The sequence below is a fragment of the Seriola lalandi genome, unplaced genomic scaffold, assembly GCF_002814215.2.
Source record: "Seriola lalandi dorsalis isolate HSWRI2012SDOR001 ecotype SW California unplaced genomic scaffold, Sedor1 jcf7180002054580, whole genome shotgun sequence".
Lineage (NCBI taxonomy): Eukaryota > Metazoa > Chordata > Actinopteri > Carangiformes > Carangidae > Seriola > Seriola lalandi.
This window is the reverse complement of record NW_019525133.1, coordinates 1,482,189-1,499,661: the sequence shown is the minus strand read 5'-3', so window position 1 is coordinate 1,499,661 and position 17,473 is coordinate 1,482,189. Positions and strand designations below refer to the sequence as shown.

Here is a 17,473-nt window from a genome sequence, read left to right as displayed (position 1 = left end):
TATGGTAAACATTATACCTGCTAAGAATGATAATGTTGACATGGTCATTGTGAGCATGTTAGCATGCTGATATTAGCATTTGGCTCAAAACACTATTTTTTTTAAAGTCCAGCCTCACTGAGCAGCTAGCATGGCTGTAAACTCTTATTCACTGAAGGGAAATACTTTTAAATCTTTGTATTTGCGCATGTTGGAAAATAAGAATTGTAGTACATAGTGTAAATAAAATCTTGCTTGGATCATTATGTATTTATTCAACTTTAAAAATACATTAAATATCTTATTTATAATTATATTTTTGTGTTTTTGTGGTTTTAAATTTACAGTGGCTCAGCTATTAATGATGAATGAGGTTAACTGTTCAGAATGTCATCATCAGTCAGATACTGTATATTACATTTTTGGGTTTATATTGTTAACAGAAGACGTTTAAAACAATCCATCTCACTGTCAGCGTTACATGAAGACTCCTAACTTCCCGTTATCAGCTGTTATTACTGTAACAATGTTTATAGAAGATAAAACCAGGGCTGTAAAACACTTGACTTGATATGATGTTTCTCTTTTTGATGAGACAGTCTAGAGTACGCTGGCCTGTTGAATCAGGTGTGTGTGGAGGATTTTCCTCAATATATTAACAAATGAGTTTACCTGCCTATTGGGAACATTTGAAAGGTGTTTGCTCTTTTCCCAGGACCTGCTTGGTTTGTTATCCCTCTAGATTCAGCTATAACATCCTTTTTAACAGACTGACCATGACATGAAAGAGAGATGAAGTCATGACACAGTATTGCTTTATTCTATACATGTGCATTTCTCAGACACTTTGTAAGTTTTCTCTAAGCTTTTTTTAGGGGCTCATTAAGTTAAAAATATGAGTCAGGGGGATGTCCACAGAATTTTTTCAAGCATTATGAGCATTAGTGTGAATTCATAGTTAACAGTTACTTTGCACTAATGACATGGAGTGAATAAAGATTCTTATGGATTACATCTGAAAGTGAAACTCAAGAGAAAACGCGACTGTTTTAATTTTTATTCTTGTGTAGATTTAAGTGACCAAGTTTGAGACTTGTTTACTTGATACTTGTTTGACCCCGTTAGGCAAAAATTACAAAGAACATGCGTAATTAACATCCCTACAATGTGGTGACTTTTCAGTGAGTCACTCTGATGGCAAACAACACAAACAAGCATGGCTGTCCCTCTGCTACTCCTCCCTTTGTGGAAGCTGAGCTCTCCTTTTCACCCCCTCCAGGATGTGCTTGCATCATCCACCTAAAGTCAACATGCAGAGGGACATTGGGTGGTCTCTTTCTTCTCTCTGTCAGACCTATTTATCTATAGCAGCAGCTCGTCGGTACAAAGCGGGCTGTGAGTCATGGCAGCAGAGCCCCTGACTCAATGCTGCTTTGGTTAATCAGTAACCAGAGTGGGAGCACCCTGGGCGGCTGGCTGGGTTAAAGTAAGGGAGCAGGGGAGTCAGGACCTCATTCAGCACCTCACTCAGCAGCAGGAACAGCAGATACACACGGTAAGAGCAAACTTTGACTTAATCTCAGTAATTGCCTTTTGTGCAGTACAGTGAATGTAATCTAATGCTTGAGTTTAGAGAACTGAGGGGGACTATTCCATTAAATTCTTCAAAACCAAAAAATAGTGTTCTGAATGTCAAAAACTCTCTCTCTCATAAACGTTTTAGTCTAATTTGAGGGTTATCTACTTCATAAAAAAAAATATGACAACTTATTTTTGCAGATATCCCACTTGAATACAATATTGTTATGAATCCAATCATAGCATAAGTTTTGTCAAAATTCTGGAGTTTGACAGAAAACGTCTCTCATCAGGAATCAGCCATGTTTTTTTTAACCTGTGTCAACAAGTACACCAGGTTGTGTATAAGAACATTTGAGTGCACTGGTTTTATTGATCAGGAACCATGGCCATGTCCTGCAGTACATGTCCAAATAGAGGTTAATCCGATGTTTGCTAACCTCCTCCAAGAGTCCATCAGTCCACATCTCTGCACGTTCAACTCAAAGGATAAAGTCCTATTTTTGCATAAGAGCACTTATCCAAGTTCTTCTCCTTCAGAGACGTCTGGGTTAATGTAAAGAATGTGTTCATAAAGGAGAGAAAGTTGCCAGTTCTTAACTTAGATGACCAACTGCAGGATTGACACAGTGTTTACTCTGTATTCATTAGGAGAACCAGCAACAAAATTACAATGGACAGTTTAGAAAATGTGAAATATTTTAATGAACTTGTCGGTATATTTTCATTTTAATTATATACTTATATATGTGTGTGTAGAAATTTATTTAGCAACTTATTATATATTAATAATCTATTATATTTTATATTATAGTATCATATTTTCCAATCAGTGTCCAAAGTGAACTGTTTTTTTCTTAATATATGGTGAGCATGTAAATTTGTTTAATGACTGCCTGAGCACATTCAGTTTGTGTCCCCAATGTGAAGGATCTTTAAACTAAATAAGCAATAAACAATATCCACATTGCGCGCACACAGACGCACATAGATGCGTCTTCATTATCTATGCGACCTCTGTTGCAGAGGTTAATGCCTGCTCTCATTCACTGACCAGCAGGAGAGAGGACACACAAAGAGTGATCAATCAATCACTGACATGCCGCTCTATGCCCAGTGTTCCTGCCAGCCAATCCGGTCAGAGACGGAAAATCGGTTTCAGCCAGATTTCAGACGAAAGCCACACTAATAGTCATGTAGCATTCACAGACCACCCAATGCTCAGTGCTCACTGAGAGGTGCACAGGAGGCAGCTTGTGTTTTGATATACTTAAGGTAATTCATCTTTAACTAAAAATATCTGTCGCCCTCCACAGAAAGAATCATTTCACGGTGACTACCAACAGAGGTAAAATGCAGAGATCGCCTCTTCTAGTCCTCCTACTATGCTGCTGTCTGTCAGGAAGTCAGGCCAACCGCGTCTACGTTCACCCCTTCAGTCTCTTTGCCGCTGAGAATGTTAGCTGCGAGACCCTGCAGACCCAGACGTCCAAGCCCCTGGAGACCCTTCCTGTGACCCCCCTTGATATTGAAGTCCTGACACCAGACAGCAGGGACCAGTCAACACTGGATGCACAGAGGCAGAACATCACAGAGAGGACGGCAGTTCTGGCAGAGCTGTTGAACTCTCTGGGCCTGAGGATGTACCAGGGTCTCAGCAGCAAGCAGCACAGCACCAACACCCTCCTCTCTCCGGTCAACACCTACGGATCCCTCGTGACTTTCTACCTGGGAGCCTCCAAGAAGACAGCACGCCCATTCCAGGTCTTTGCTTTTGATTTGCTCTCACTTTAGAGACATTCCTCAAAACAGTTTTAGAGAAGGAGACCCTGCTGATTCTTTACTGTTTTGAATAAAGGGATTATTGATATAGGCCTGACCATTTATGTGGGTATCAGGTCTCGTACTTTAACTCAAGAAAAATAAATCTTTCCCAATCCTCTTCTATCCTTGCAGCTTCTTCTGGGCCTGAGCAGTGTCAATGACCGAGAGGACTGCGTGTCCTTAGTGGATGGACACAAGGTTCTCAAGACCTTGCAGAGCATCAACTCTCTGGTGGACGATGGACCTAAAGATGAAATCACTACCCGGGTCTGGGCCTTCACTCGCCAGGATGTTCAGCTCTCCCAGGACTTTATTCAAGGCACACAGGACTTCTCAGACGCATCGTTCATCCGCAGTGTGGATTTCTCCAAACCTCAGGAGGCTGAGCAACTGGTCAACAACTTTGTGGAGAAGACATCAGACAGGAAGGTGAAAAGCATCTTCCAAGGTCTGAACTCCAGCAGTGACCTTCTGTTCATTTCTACCTTCAACTTTCAAGGTTTGTCTCTGATGAGTTGATTCTGAAATTCAAGACTGAGATTAGACTTAGACTTAGATTTGGCTCTGTGCATTGATCCAGGTGCTGATATAACAAACTGAAACCCTACAAATATAAGCGTTCAAAGTGCTGTAAACTACTGCACCCTCCCTGCAGCAGTACCTGACTGTATTCTTTGGTTGTGTCTGTTTAGGCAACTGGAGGACGGCCTTCCAACCAGAGAAGACCTCCATGCAGGAGTTTCATGTGGATCAAACAACCACAGTGATGGCCCCACTGATGACCCACACGGGTCAGTACCACTACCTGAATGATAAGGTAAATCTTATTTCAGTATAATTGTGTTTTTTTTTATGCTGATTTGTTGACTCATTTGTGTATTTCTGTTTATTGCAAACCTTTAACTATAAAAATGTAATGTATGTAATGTAAAAATGAGCAGGATGTTTGAGCTTCCTCAAATCTTAATGACGTCACTCATCTGCAATATTTCTTTGTTTTGTTTCGCTGAAGGTGCGGCGGTGCACTGTTGTGAAGCTGTCTCTGAGCAAAAGGTCATACATGTTGCTGGTCCTGCCTCATGAAGGGGCCAACCTCCGTGACATAGAGTCAAAGCTGCGCACAGAAGTCATATCTGGCTGGCACCAGAGCCTCCAGGAAGGGTGAGTATTGTCCTTTTTTTTAAAACACTAAATCCAGACCTGGTGTCACTTCTCACTCTTGTTGTCCTCATGAGTTGACGGACTGGAAAGCTGAAGCATCTTTTGTTATCTTTACCTCTGACACGTCACATTATGTTATGGGCCTGTTGTGCGTCCATTTTTCTTTCCATCATCTTTTGTAGTTACCATTTATTGCAAGGGACTACAAGTGTAATTACCGGTATTACACTTATACCTTGGATTATTTTCCATAAGTTATTAAACCTAAAAGTATCTGATTTTTTTTTGTCATGACTGTAGAAACAATTCCTGGATATACAGTGTCTGCCACTTTATTGGCTACAGGTTAAAAGACCTTACTTTCTGTCTATCGGTGCATCAGTCAGTAATGGCTTGTCATATCAATGTAAAGCAAATGAGGCTATGGATTTTTAGGAGAGAAACAGTCAGGTACAATTCCCATTTTAGTTCAAATACTTTTTGTCTTGAAATTTAAACTTAATCTTTCTCCCTCACCCACCCAGTCTGTTGGAGCTATCACTGCCAAAGTTCTCCATGTCCTCTGTGACTGATCTGCGAGACCTGCTGACCAACATGGACCCAGAAGTCGAGACCAAACTGTTGGGCTCACAGGCTGAGTTCAGCAAACTCAGCAACACCAAGCCCTTCACTGTAGATAAGGTGAACTAGATGCACGCTCAGTTTGTCATAATAATAAAAGCTGCTCACTGTGTATGTGTGCATCATTAACAGATCTCCCTGTCTTCTCTCAGGCGGTCAACAAGGTGTTGTTTGAGATGTCTGAGGAAGGAGCAGAACCTCAGGACAAGATACAAGAAGCGGGCGTCCCTCTGAAACTGTCCATCAACCGACCTTTCTTCTTTTCTGTCATAGAGGGAGATTCTAATGCCATCCTCATGCTGGGCAAGATCACAAACCCCACGCTCTAAAGTTATATTGTGAAATATAGTATGACGCAAACAAAAACTTCTGACATGAAAAATGTCCGACATACCAGGCCCATTTCCTTATAATCTACTTTATCGCCTACAGCTTAAGCTTCCACTGGGGCTGAAATCTATCATTCATCAGACGTCACATTTAGATCATGCCCTTGTTTTTCAACTGAAATAATGGCCACATACAGTACATGAGGAACGAAGTACAACCTCACACGAGACGAAACCGTCAATATTCAACAGTGTTGTAGTTATATTTCACCACAGACCTGATCCTCTCCACAATCTCAGGAGTCACTCAGGATCCCTGTCTCAGTATTTATGAAAACCTGTTACTTTAAGCTGAATTATGTTCAAACAGTCTGTTAAAATTCCTAATTGTTTTCTTTTTCTGTAAAATTTATTATAGCAGAGTTCTGTACAGTATTTTTCAGTAGAGTAGGTACAGTAACCACGATTCTCTACGATGAATGACTAATACGTTGTATATTGTAACTAAGAGTTTATTTTTGTTTTGTTACTTTTTGTGATTGCTAAAATAAAACATTTGTTTCCCAATATAGTTATCGTGTTATTGTTTTTCATCAGGATTTCAGTCAAAGTCTTTATCATTTCAGTGTTGGCTGCAGGGAACTGCTGCAAGAGAAGTCATTCACCTTTCTGGTTAGAGATTATGCTTCTTTTACTGCTGACAGAAATTTTGAGATGTAGAATAATAATTTAGACGATTACCTTTTTAGAGAATCATCTCATCAACTACTAGACATCAGTTATATTTATATTCTATGGAAAAAAAATGGAGCTAAGTGGAGCTAAACCAAAGAATAAACAGATCACTCATTTAAAATAAAAGAAAATCTTCTTGACTAATTACAGAATCAGCCAATTACCGATTGACATCATACAGTTTAGTGTAAACAGGATGTTGAGTCAAGATGAATGCACTACCTTTTACAAAACCACAAATCAGTATTTTTAAATATAACATCTGCAAATCATAACATCTGTAACTAAAGGTCTTATAATGCCTGGTTGAACTGTATTGGCAACATATACTGTGTGTTACACCTTACTCAAAAAGATAAGAAAATACATGAAGAGAACATGACTTAATGTGTGAAACAATATGGAATAGGCAGTATTGCTGAATGGTGAAAGGTGTCAATGGCGTATTGCTCTTGAGGTCCAAAAAAATAAATCTCAAACCGGTTATTCAAAGCCAAATTTGAGTTTTCATAAGACCACAGTTTGTCTTTGAGTTATATATATGTATGGTGTCAACGTGTCATATTTCTTTTGGAGTGAAATCATGTGTAAAAACGACTTGTTGGCATGTACACAATGGTCAGAGTCCTGTGGATTTGCCATAACTAATACCCAACCAGTTGTAGTCAGCTCATGACATTTGTATTTAAACACATAAATTCAAGATTGTATCCAAAGTTCTTTATTTTTTTCGACAAGTTAATTATGTTAAACATATAATAATATACAAATTCGATTTTAACAAAAATGTACGTTACACACTAAAAGACTTATTTATTCGAGATGAATCCCTCACCAAGCAACAGCAGAAATTAGACAAATATTGTTTGATTCTGTCTTTGCAACTTTCTTGCCACATCAGAAAAATAACAGTCCCTCTTATTCACAGTGCCTACAACAGAACCAACAAGGATCCAACTAGTAGTTATCGCTGTTTCAAACAATAATTTACAGCCTGATCAGATGCAACTCCGGCAGGTCCCTGTTGTTCAAATGTTTGTGCACTGTGGATCTAAAGTCTGCATTAAATGGAGATATTTTTGTACAAAACCTTGAAAAGGGATTTCAATAATGTCAGATCTTGTCCTACATTCTTCATGGTCTGATCATCATCGACTGTTACCAGACCATGACCTTTAGCCTGGACTGGGCCAAATGTTTTTTTTTTCCTTCAGGAAATGCAGAGATGAGTGCAGTATGTTAATGGGTTTCAGTTACTGTGGAATCAACTTTTTATTGGTTCTGTTCAGCAAGCTCTCGGGCCTCTTTCACAAGGTCCATCAGAGTGGAAAACATGGAGATGTCACTCGGCTGAAGACCCATCTTCTGGATCTGAGACAAACAACATTACAAAGCAACATAAGAGAGAATAACCAAAAGTATTTCAGATGACACTGAAATTTGTAACACACCCTAGTAGCAATTTGTAACTGTCTACAGTATACACTCCCGCACACTTTATTAGGATCACCATGCTAATACTGGGTGGGACCTCGCCTTGCTCTCAAAACAGCCTCAGTTCTTTGTGGCATGGATTCCAGAAGACGTTGGAAATGATTGAACATGATTGCATCACAGACTTGTCAGCTGCACATTCATGCTGCCAATCTCCCCCATTCTACCACACCCCAAAGGTGTTCTGGTGGGGGTCAGATCTGGAGAATGGGGCGGCCACTGAAGTATACTGAACCCCATGTGATGTTCATGCTTCCAGTCTGAGACGACTTTTGCTTAGTGACATGGTGCATTAACATGTTGGAAGAAACCATTAGAAGATGGCAAACTGTGATCAGATTCAAACTATGACTGAATGGTATTAATGGGCCCAAATTGCACCAAAAAAAAAAAAAACTTTGACCCTCTGACCCTACCATCATGCCTCAGCAGAAATCCAGATTCATCACACCAGGCTACGTTTTTCCAGCCTTCACTTGTACAGTTTTGGTGAGCCTGTGTCCACTGCAGCCTCAGATTTCTGTTGAGGGCTGACAGGAGTGGAACCTGATGTGGCCTTCTCATGTTGCAACCCATCCGCCTCAAGTTTCATCATGTTGTGCTTTCCGAGATGCTTTTCTGCTCACCACAGTGACTGGTTATCTGAGTTACCGTTGCCTTTCTATCAGCTAGCCAACCAGTCTGGCCATTCCCCTCTGACCTCTATCGTCAACAAAGCAGTTCCGTCTGCAGAACTGCTGCTCACTGGATGTTTTTTTTTGTTTTTCGCACCATTCTGAGTAAAAAACTCTGGAGACTGGTGTGTGTGAAAATCCCAGGCGATGAGCAGTTTTGGAAATACTCAAACCAGCCCGTCTGGCACCAACAATCATGCCACAGTCAAAGTCACTGAAATCATATTTTTCCCCACTCTGATGTTTGATGTGAACATCAACTAAAGATCCTGACCTCTTTATGTATTGCACTGCTGCCACATGACTGGCTGATTGGATAGTTTCATGAATAAGCAGGTGTACAGGTGTTCCTAATAAAGTGTTCAGCGAGTGTAATATATGTTTTTGCTGGAAGGTGTGTATGGTAAGAAAAGGTAAGGTATGTATCTCCACACATCTGAATGTGATTGTGTACTTGTCAAACACCACTGACCTGTTCCCCCAGGTATTCCACATCCAGTGCCAGCTGAAGACGGATCTTGCTGTCATCTGTGGGTCCACCATTTGCTCCTGCTGTGGTAGTTGTGGACGCACCTTTTCTGGCTTGCTTCAGTCGCTTCAGACTCTCCTCCATCTTTCTCACGGAGCTCAGCACCTCTGAGATGGTCTCATAGTATCTGAACGAACAAAATGTCAAGAATGATGGAAAAGAAAATGTTCATGAAAGAAAGTTAGCAGGTTGTAATTTTACTTTTGTATATCTATTAAATACCTCTCACTTCCTTTGAGTTAATGTGATGGGACATTTTTTATAATGAAGCCAACTTACAATAAATGGATGAGCACATGTACACATCTAAGTACTGGCCTTAGTCAGTTATTTTAAATTCTTCATCATGGGTACTGTATCTGGGTCCATTCGTGTGCGTAAAATTACCTCTGTGTGCAGTCAGAAAGTGCAACTCGCAGCCATTCTTGTGCTGTGGATGGGGTGACCAGCCCTGTTGAGTCTGTCAGCAACTGATGTAACGGGCGTAAGGCGTTGTCCATGTACGCTGATGCCCGCACCGGCAGATCCTATACAGAGAGGACATCAAATATTTTAGGTTCTCACAAATTTGTTGGAATAAAAGGACACACATTGGTTGAAAGGTGAATTTAAAGTTCCACGTTTTGTTCACGTTGAGGATAAGGAGAGAACTATTAAAGGAAATCCGTGATGTAGGCTACATTTCCTTCATATAAATCTATACAGTCCTCAGTCATATTGAAATTGCTTCTGCGAAAAAAAAAAAAAAAAAACTTAACACCACCTGAAAGTTTTTGTTGACCTCCCGAAAACAATAATATAGAATCAGACTCAGTATAAGCAGATACTAAAAATTTACTATCAGGACTTGGAACATATTGGGGGAATACAATTAGATTTAGACATCATTGCAAAATAGTTAATGTTCTAACAATGCTACAGAAAACTATGAGGAATAAGGAAACACAATATCATGATGCTAGTGGCCACTGGGGGGCAGACAGGCTAACCATGAGTGAGCAAGAGAGTGATAGAGGTAAAGATGTTTGATGGAAAATCCTTTGCACAAATCAGAGTTACTACAAATAAGTCCAGTTAGAGGACTTTGAATTGTTTTGTCAAACTGCCACATCCAAGGTCAATTTTTGCATTATTTTCTGGAAATCTGATGAGCTTCACATATAAGAAATCTCTTAAAAGTGTGCTCAGCCTGTTACTGAAACATCATTTAGTTCAATAATAGGCTCAATTTTAGAGCCAATGATAATAAAATACTCCAGTGGCATACATTTGAAAGCCATTCATGTATTAAGATGCATCATCCCTCCAGGTTTCATCAAAATCTGACGAGTCAGAGCATTTCAAATGTGACATTCTGACCTTCAATTATACTATTTCCATCTAAAGAAAATGTATATGCACAAGTGCAGTAGCTCTCCAGGTTTTGTCTAAATCAGACAAACAGTGCTCCCAGTGTTTGCTCCAAGGGATGTTATGTGATTGGAGAATGTTACTGTATATGATGAAATATAGGAGCAACGTGTATATATGTGAATGCTTGCCGCTTCACTGACTTTATTTGTCCTGCGGTAGAGCCGTGGAACCTCAGAGGCACTCTTCAGGAAGCGGCAGCAGCGTTCAGTCAGATGCTGGGTCATCCTGGCGTTCAGAGTAGGAACGCTACTTGAGAGGCATGCCTTGGAGTCTGCTAGAGCATCTGACATAGAAGAGAACACTAGTAAATGCAATGAAGTAAACGCACTCTGAGCTAACATTGGACTAAAGTAATAACATATATATATATAATTATTATAGTCAATTAAGACATAAAGCCTGTTGCCGTTTTTGAGTATTTACATTTTTTAAATGTCATAAGACAATGGCATTTATGACTGTGTGATCATGTGTAACCTTAGCGTGCATTATATCAAATTAAGACTACAACAGATCTTGTGCTAACAGATAATCCCAAGAAAATTCAGAAAAACCAAAAAGATAAAAAAATATTCTGCTCCATCTTCACATTTCCCTGCTCATTTATGGACAAAACATTACTGAATAAGATCACAGAAACCCTGCAAAGGAAGTGAAAAGTTAAAATGATTTCTATAGGCACTGTATGGACAGCTTACCTTCCACAATAGCAAAGTTTTTGAATCCGACCGCTTCTAAACGCTGTTTGACCGTTTCTGACAATTCTGGGATCTAAGAGAAAGACGAGCAAACTGTCAGTTTGAACTTCTGAGAAAAGCATGCTAATTTATGTGTTAATTGGAACTACACATGTAAATATGGGCGTTTAGTTTGAGTGTGAGCACCTGTTCCTGAAGCTTTTGGATGTCAGCAGCAATGTAGACCAGCTGTTTGGTGGACAGGGAGGCAGGACTCCCACTCTCGCTGCCACCGTCATCCATTGACGTTCGGCTGGAGGTGGAGGAGGCCGAGCTGGGCAGAGGCCTGGTTGGTTCTTTGGTCACCTCAGCGGATGGACTCTTAGTCAACACCTGTGCAGACACCGATACAGATGAGGAACAAAGAGACTAATCATTTGCATACCGCTTTGTTGGAACTACTGATTTTAAAAATAGTCTTTAAAATCATTATAGTCCTCCTCTGGTTTATTTGAGATTACCTCATCGAGAAACTTGGCATATCGTGAGTAGAGCTGCAGCGTGAGCTTCCAGAAACGATGGGCAAGAGGTGACAGGTAGACCTTGTCTGACCAGCACCTCACTAGACAGGACCACAACACCTCAGAAGCCTGCAGGTGGTATGCACTGCCAGCTGGACACGAACAGACACAGACACACAGTTACTGCGAGTAACGTATGAGGTCCACACTGGTGTTCGTGGTGGAAAATAAATTCCTACCTGGTGCTGCCTCGAGTCTGTCACTTATAGCGTTCTCCAGACTTCCTGCTATTTCCTTGTACCTGTAGGGAGCCATGCAGAGAGGAGGAAAACAAAACAATCGATGCGTTATCAGCTCATTTCTTGCATCAGCTCTGATATGCACCTGCTCACGTGAAACAACACTGTGTACTAGAAAATATGGACTTTCCAGAAAAGCAGAACAGTGCAGGTTTGTATTGTGAAATGAGGACACAACTACCTGATATTTATCTTGACGTGCAATGGTGAATCTGTGCCATGTGTACTTTACAGTGTGTATGTTTGTCGGGGCAGAAGGAGTAGACTACTTCTTTACTTTGTCGCATGGATCAATGGCCATTCAGTCAAGGTTGGGTGTCATGTTTATACGCTATGTTATATTCTGACACACATCCTCAATTTACATTTTCCTTCTTGTCATCACCCTGCATGAAACTCATACAAATAAGCAATTTTTCCAGATTCTTATAAAAATGGGCTTTTGTTCAGAGACATCTAAATTTACATTGGACATAACCAGGCTAGCTGTCTCCCCCAGTTTTTTCGGTGTTCATGTTAAGCTTAGCTATTCCTCTCCTGGCTCCACCTTCATACTGAACAGACAGACATGAAAGTGGTACTGATCTCATCTAACTCTGTCAAACAATTCCTTTAGTACACACTCTGATTATTAACTTTTCCAGTAAATATGATGTCACACTACCAACATGATTGAGGCTGAAACCTGCAGTTAGCAAAGAGGAACGTGGAATGTGTACTGTATCTACAGGCTGAGGTTCAGTATGCAGAGTATAGATTGTGCTGAGGTAATATGCACCGTAGTTGAAAGTAGACAGGCAGGTTCCATTTGTTGTAGAAGCTGGTGTATGAAGGATGTACTCTCAGTCTCTTCACACTGGCCTGCGAGCTGCACTGACGCTCAAACCTTCGGACAAACTCCATACTCATGCTGTAGCGCTGGAAAAGAAGAGTTGGCAGTAAAGACACACAAAACGCAAACATTTTTCTCAAAGCGAACGCATACACACACCAACTGTGTCACTGTTGCTGTACCTCATAGAATATGTCAGGGTTTCCAGGGTTGAAGAGGTAGCCCAACCTTTCCTCTATCGCCTTGATTATCTCTGGCCAAACAGAGTTCACCAGGAAATCATAACCTGGCACTATGTCAGCTTTGTCACTGAGGAGAGAGAGAACATTGGCACATTAAAAAATATGTTATGATACTTTATACCATGGGCACTATACCAGCCGCTGATTAACTTAATGTCTTCAAAGCAGTAGTTGTTATTTCTGAAAAAATCTTTAAAGGCCACTAGACCCTGTTAAGCTGACACCCTTTATGAGAGAAAATGTTCAAATCCGTTGAGTAAACGATGCATGGTAATTACATGAATGTATTATTAAAACAGAAATAAATAAATATAAAAGTGTTTGAAGCTGTGTGATCTTTGAAGATCATACAACCAATATTCTGTATGCCCAATAGCTCAACAGATGAAAGCAGACAATTTATTTTTCAAGTAGAGGCAAAACACAACAAAGAACTACTTGATCTGCGATCACCCTTCGAATAGATTTGCCTCCATGATAACATTAATACCTGGATATGGCTCCTCCAGTCACCTCTCTCAGCAGTCTACAGTGATGAGGCACAAACTCCAGCAGTCTAGAATACATCAACTGGAGACCATTCGGACTGGACTTCACCACCTCTTCTACTATCACCTAAAAGAAGGAAAGAGGTGAGATTTTTAGCTGCTGTTCCATACAACTTACTAAAGCAGGATATACAAGAATTACTATCATTCAATAAGAAACTCAATATTTACATGGTATTATCTCCTGCTACATGCCATTTAGTTTTTAGGCCCATATAAAGCTAATTCAAATGATTCACCAACTTAGTTTATCAGATTTAAATGAAAAAGCACTTCAGAAAAGTTATCAGTTTATGTCCTCAAAAAAAAAAAGTTGAAACGCCCTGGGATCTGGAGTATATCACAAACACGTGTGAAACGTTTACCTGGTCCATGTACGGTTTGACCAGCACCTGTCCGACCAGGCCTTCAGCATCTCGGGTCTTGTCTATGGTGGCATATGTCCTCAGGCAGTGACGCACCATGTCCACATTGGATGTCTGCAGACCCTCGATCAGCAGGCCCTCTAGAGACTGCTGCAGCATGGAGGTGATGCCTGCAATACGCTGATAGAGGATGAAACTTCGTCACATACACAGTTAAAAAAAAAATTTGTATCAAAAGTATTCTAGTATATTGTAGGAACACATAGACCAAGGGAATCATGCATCAATGTGCTAGGATCAAATATTTTTGGAGATAATTAATGGATAGTCAGTGCATTGATGTTATTTTTCCTGTAACAGAGGTGTCCTCAGCACTACCCAGAAGGATCAAACAAAAGTTGATTATCTTTTTCAAATAATTGCAGGGCTGGTGGATTGACAGAAGAGCAGACGGACAGCGATTAATCAGCTGTCCGATTGACTGACCCATTAACACTTACAGGTCTGACTTTGTCCAGCAGGGGCATGCCTTTGCTCTGTACAGCGTGGAACTGCAGCTGGTTGAATTCTGTAGCTATCCTCTCCAGGATCTGACCTGCTAACAAAGGACTTTACATACAGAGACACAAAGTCAGACACAAACGCTTAGCACCACATGCCTGCAGTTACCAAGCTCAAACAGTTTGAACCTCTTGTGTGCTCAAGTACTTTGTGTTTTTGGAATACTTTCTGTCAACAATTTGGATTTTTGTTCAAAAATGGAAAACATTCTCTGCACCTCCAAACAAAGATAGATATACAAAAATATACGCAGTACCTTACAAAGTGACTTACAAGTGAGTGAAAACACTAAAGCTTCAGTGCAGTAGGAAACCTTGGTGTAATAAGTGCAAGGAGAGTGCAAGGAGAGTGCAAGGAGTACTTGTCATACCTGTTTAGGCCAGATATTGAAATGTAAATATTGTAACTGGCCTTACTTGGTAAATAACCTGCCCACATTCAGTGACAGCCAGTGGGTTTGTTGACATGATTCCCACCTGCTGATTTCCAGAGAGCTGGATTCCTTGGAGTTCTGTGAGTGGAGGATCTTCTCAATCTTCTCCACTGAGCGCACCACTTGGATTAGCCTCAATACACACACCTGATGGATGGTGATAAATATAGGAAGATGATGCTTAATTAAAATCATCCCACAAAGAAATAAAGCTAGTTGAAACATTAAGTTCACAATTTGGCATGGACATGTTACACTAGACTGTCAAAGAGCATTGCACGGGTGATCACAGAATACAGTTAATGATGAAAACAAAATAAAACCGAATGATAAAAGTCAAACCGAGAGACGAGGAACCAGACCTTTTTTTTCTGTAGATCTTCCTGTTTGGACAGCTGGCTGTCTATAGCCTGAATCACTTCACTCACACATAACCGTAGGCTCTGCAACAGATAACAGCGACGTGAATAAAGCCTCTGTGGCATGAATTAATCAAGACTTACAAAATTCTTAATCAGAACACATACCATAACCTCTTCTCGTAACTGTCCCAATGGCACAGAAAGCTGATTGAGGGCTTTGTCCATCCCCACCTGAGACAAGGGAGTAGAGGTCTGAGATTAGCAACAGTCTACCCTCATTAGACTCATTTTAAAAATAAAAGCTGTGTCATGCATTCCTATTAATTTTTCAAGGGCATATTAAGATCACAACAGTACTGCATTTTCAAGGCTGATACTGATATTTGATCATAATAAAATGTGTTATCAAACATCCGATATTCTTTATTTCTCTTTTTCGACATATACATAACATAATGCAAATGTTTTGATTATTACAATCAACTTTGTTATCAAACATGACTGTAACAGTCATGCTGACTGCAGGGTTATGGTAGTAACTACAGCCGCAGTGACAGATACTGGGCAACTGACCAGGTTGGTGGAGAGGTTAACAAAGTCTGCATAGTCCTTGTTGATGAGCTCAACCATGGCTGTTTTCAGCAGCTTATAGTAGAGCTCCAGGTCCTCTCTCATCTCCTCCAGCTGGACCTGCTTCCGACACTCCGCCACAAACTGGTCAACGTCAAAGTCATCCTGCAGACAGGGGGACAGCAACAGACCAGAAGGGTACAGACATTTAATGCAGCCAGTCATGCATTTTCGGTTATTACTAAGCGATGGACAGCTAAGTAAAGTATCAGTAAATGTAACCAGAAAATAGACGCAGCTAACAAACAACAAACAGAAGCACATTATAAAGCATGAACAAATTTTTCTCATTATTAATGTCGTTTGTTATTGAGCGTTAGCCATAGTTCATACACAGAGAAGTTAACGTTTGACATGATATCAACAACAATAACTATGTCTGTCGTTGACCATTAAACGCTTATTACATCTGAAGTATTTTTATTCAACCAAAAACAGAGGTTTCAGAAACTGGAGCATCCAGGATCATTACTTTGACTTAGCTCCATGCTAGCTAGTTTGACAACAACAGCTTACGGTTAACGCGTTACCAAACGTAACGTTCACGGATTCTCACCTTCATAAAAACATCCTTGTCGAAGCACAGAGAATCTGGTCCCTTCGGTAGGTTCATTTTGAATTATAAAACACAGCCACAGCACATACACAGAAAAGGTGACAAGGCTCCTGTTCGCTGCTGTCACCAAGCTTCCGCAAACATGGCAAGAGAGCACCAACGAAGAAGAGTCAGAATGCTGCTGCGCCCTCTAGAGGCCGGTGTTACAAGGTTGCACGGATGTGACTTTGTATGTGCCTCATTAGTCCTATGTGACAGTATTGAGATGCTGCATATTTTTGTTTAATTTCCAGACACAGAAGGGTCCCACCTTCTGATCGCCTTCACTCCTTTGTGCTTCTGTTGATCACTGATGTGCTGTTTTGGTGTTATTTGGTGCTTAAAGAAGGCGAGAGAAATACTAAGGGCATGCAATGAAAATAATTAGCACTAAATTTGTCTTTATTATTTTTACTTTTGTATTACTGTTTATGTTGTAGTATGGTGGATCCACTAGAGAGCTATGGGATTAAATACAAGATAGTTGGAGCTAAAGCTAAGTAGGCTACAAGAAGCAAAGAAAAACATTTGGGAAGACTTCTGTAGTAAATCAGGACCTGAGACACCCATAAAAAAGACCTTGAGTTAAGATTTTTCTTAAAGTCAAAGTTAAGATTTCCTTAAAATAAAAACAGTAGCTCAAAACAACCTTAACTTTATCCCTTAACGGTTCCTTAAAATGTTAAATAAAGTATTATATATATGTAAGGTTTTCTCCTTATCTTGCTGTTATACTAAAGTCAGCATTCAATTTATGATTTGTCTAACCGTCTAGAGGTGGATCACTCTACCTTCTGCAGCTGTGTTCTTCCAGCTCCATTGCAGTTAATGTTTGCTGTTGCTTGCTCTCCTATGTCTGAAATACAAAGGGAGTTAGAGAGAAAGCGAGAGAGAGAGAAAAGGAGGGAGAGGGAGAGGGAGATAGAGAGATGTGAGTGTAAGAGGAAGATGTGTGACCATATGTTCTCTCTGGCTTGTAAATCTGTCTCTGCCAACTTCAATGAAAGCCACCGCACTTGCCCCCGAAAAACATCCTTTCTCTCTCTCTCTCTCACCCTCTATCACTTTCTC

At 40.4% G+C, this 17,473-nt stretch overlaps 2 protein-coding genes across 2 annotated transcripts; one reads left to right on the top strand and one right to left on the bottom strand.

Annotated features, from left to right (window-relative positions):
* Positions 1-1,345: 1,345 nt before the first annotated feature.
* Positions 1,346-6,059, top strand: agt (angiotensinogen). Its single transcript, XM_023418029.2, has 7 exons — positions 1,346-1,534; positions 2,874-3,321; positions 3,514-3,880; positions 4,074-4,198; positions 4,394-4,542; positions 5,067-5,223; positions 5,316-6,059. Exons 2-7 carry the CDS (start codon positions 2,911-2,913, stop codon positions 5,490-5,492), a joined length of 1,386 nt encoding a protein of 461 aa, XP_023273797.1. The 5' UTR covers positions 1,346-1,534; positions 2,874-2,910; the 3' UTR covers positions 5,493-6,059.
* An 873-nt stretch (positions 6,060-6,932) lies between these two features.
* On the bottom strand, positions 6,933-16,512 carry cog2 (component of oligomeric golgi complex 2). Its single transcript, XM_023418122.2, has 18 exons — positions 16,364-16,512; positions 15,751-15,912; positions 15,343-15,408; positions 15,178-15,258; positions 14,859-14,962; positions 14,322-14,430; positions 13,822-14,001; positions 13,399-13,523; positions 12,849-12,975; positions 12,613-12,752; positions 11,775-11,836; positions 11,536-11,687; positions 11,222-11,407; positions 11,036-11,108; positions 10,478-10,620; positions 9,312-9,451; positions 8,868-9,051; positions 6,933-7,598 (listed from the first exon to the last, which is right to left on the bottom strand). The coding sequence occupies exons 1-18, from the start codon at positions 16,418-16,420 to the stop codon at positions 7,500-7,502; spliced, it is 2,190 nt and encodes a 729-aa protein (XP_023273890.1). The 5' UTR covers positions 16,421-16,512; the 3' UTR covers positions 6,933-7,499.
* Positions 16,513-17,473: the final 961 nt, after the last annotated feature.

Coding starts and splice junctions, on each gene's coding strand:
- agt (XM_023418029.2), top strand. CDS start 2,911: ATGCAGAGATCGCCTCTTCTAGTCCTCCTACTATGCTGCTGTCTGTCA. Junction 3,322..3,513: donor AGACAGCACGCCCATTCCAG/GTCTTTGCTTTT, acceptor CTATCCTTGCAG/CTTCTTCTGGGCCTGAGCAG. Junction 5,224..5,315: donor AGCCCTTCACTGTAGATAAG/GTGAACTAGATG, acceptor GTCTTCTCTCAG/GCGGTCAACAAGGTGTTGTT.
- cog2 (XM_023418122.2), bottom strand. CDS start 16,420: ATGAACCTACCGAAGGGACCAGATTCTCTGTGCTTCGACAAGGATGTT. Junction 15,913..16,363: donor ACAAGGATGTTTTTATGAAG/GTGAGAATCCGT, acceptor CCCTGTCTGCAG/GATGACTTTGACGTTGACCA. Junction 9,452..10,477: donor TCTACCGCAGGACAAATAAA/GTCAGTGAAGCG, acceptor CTCTCTGTATAG/GATCTGCCGGTGCGGGCATC.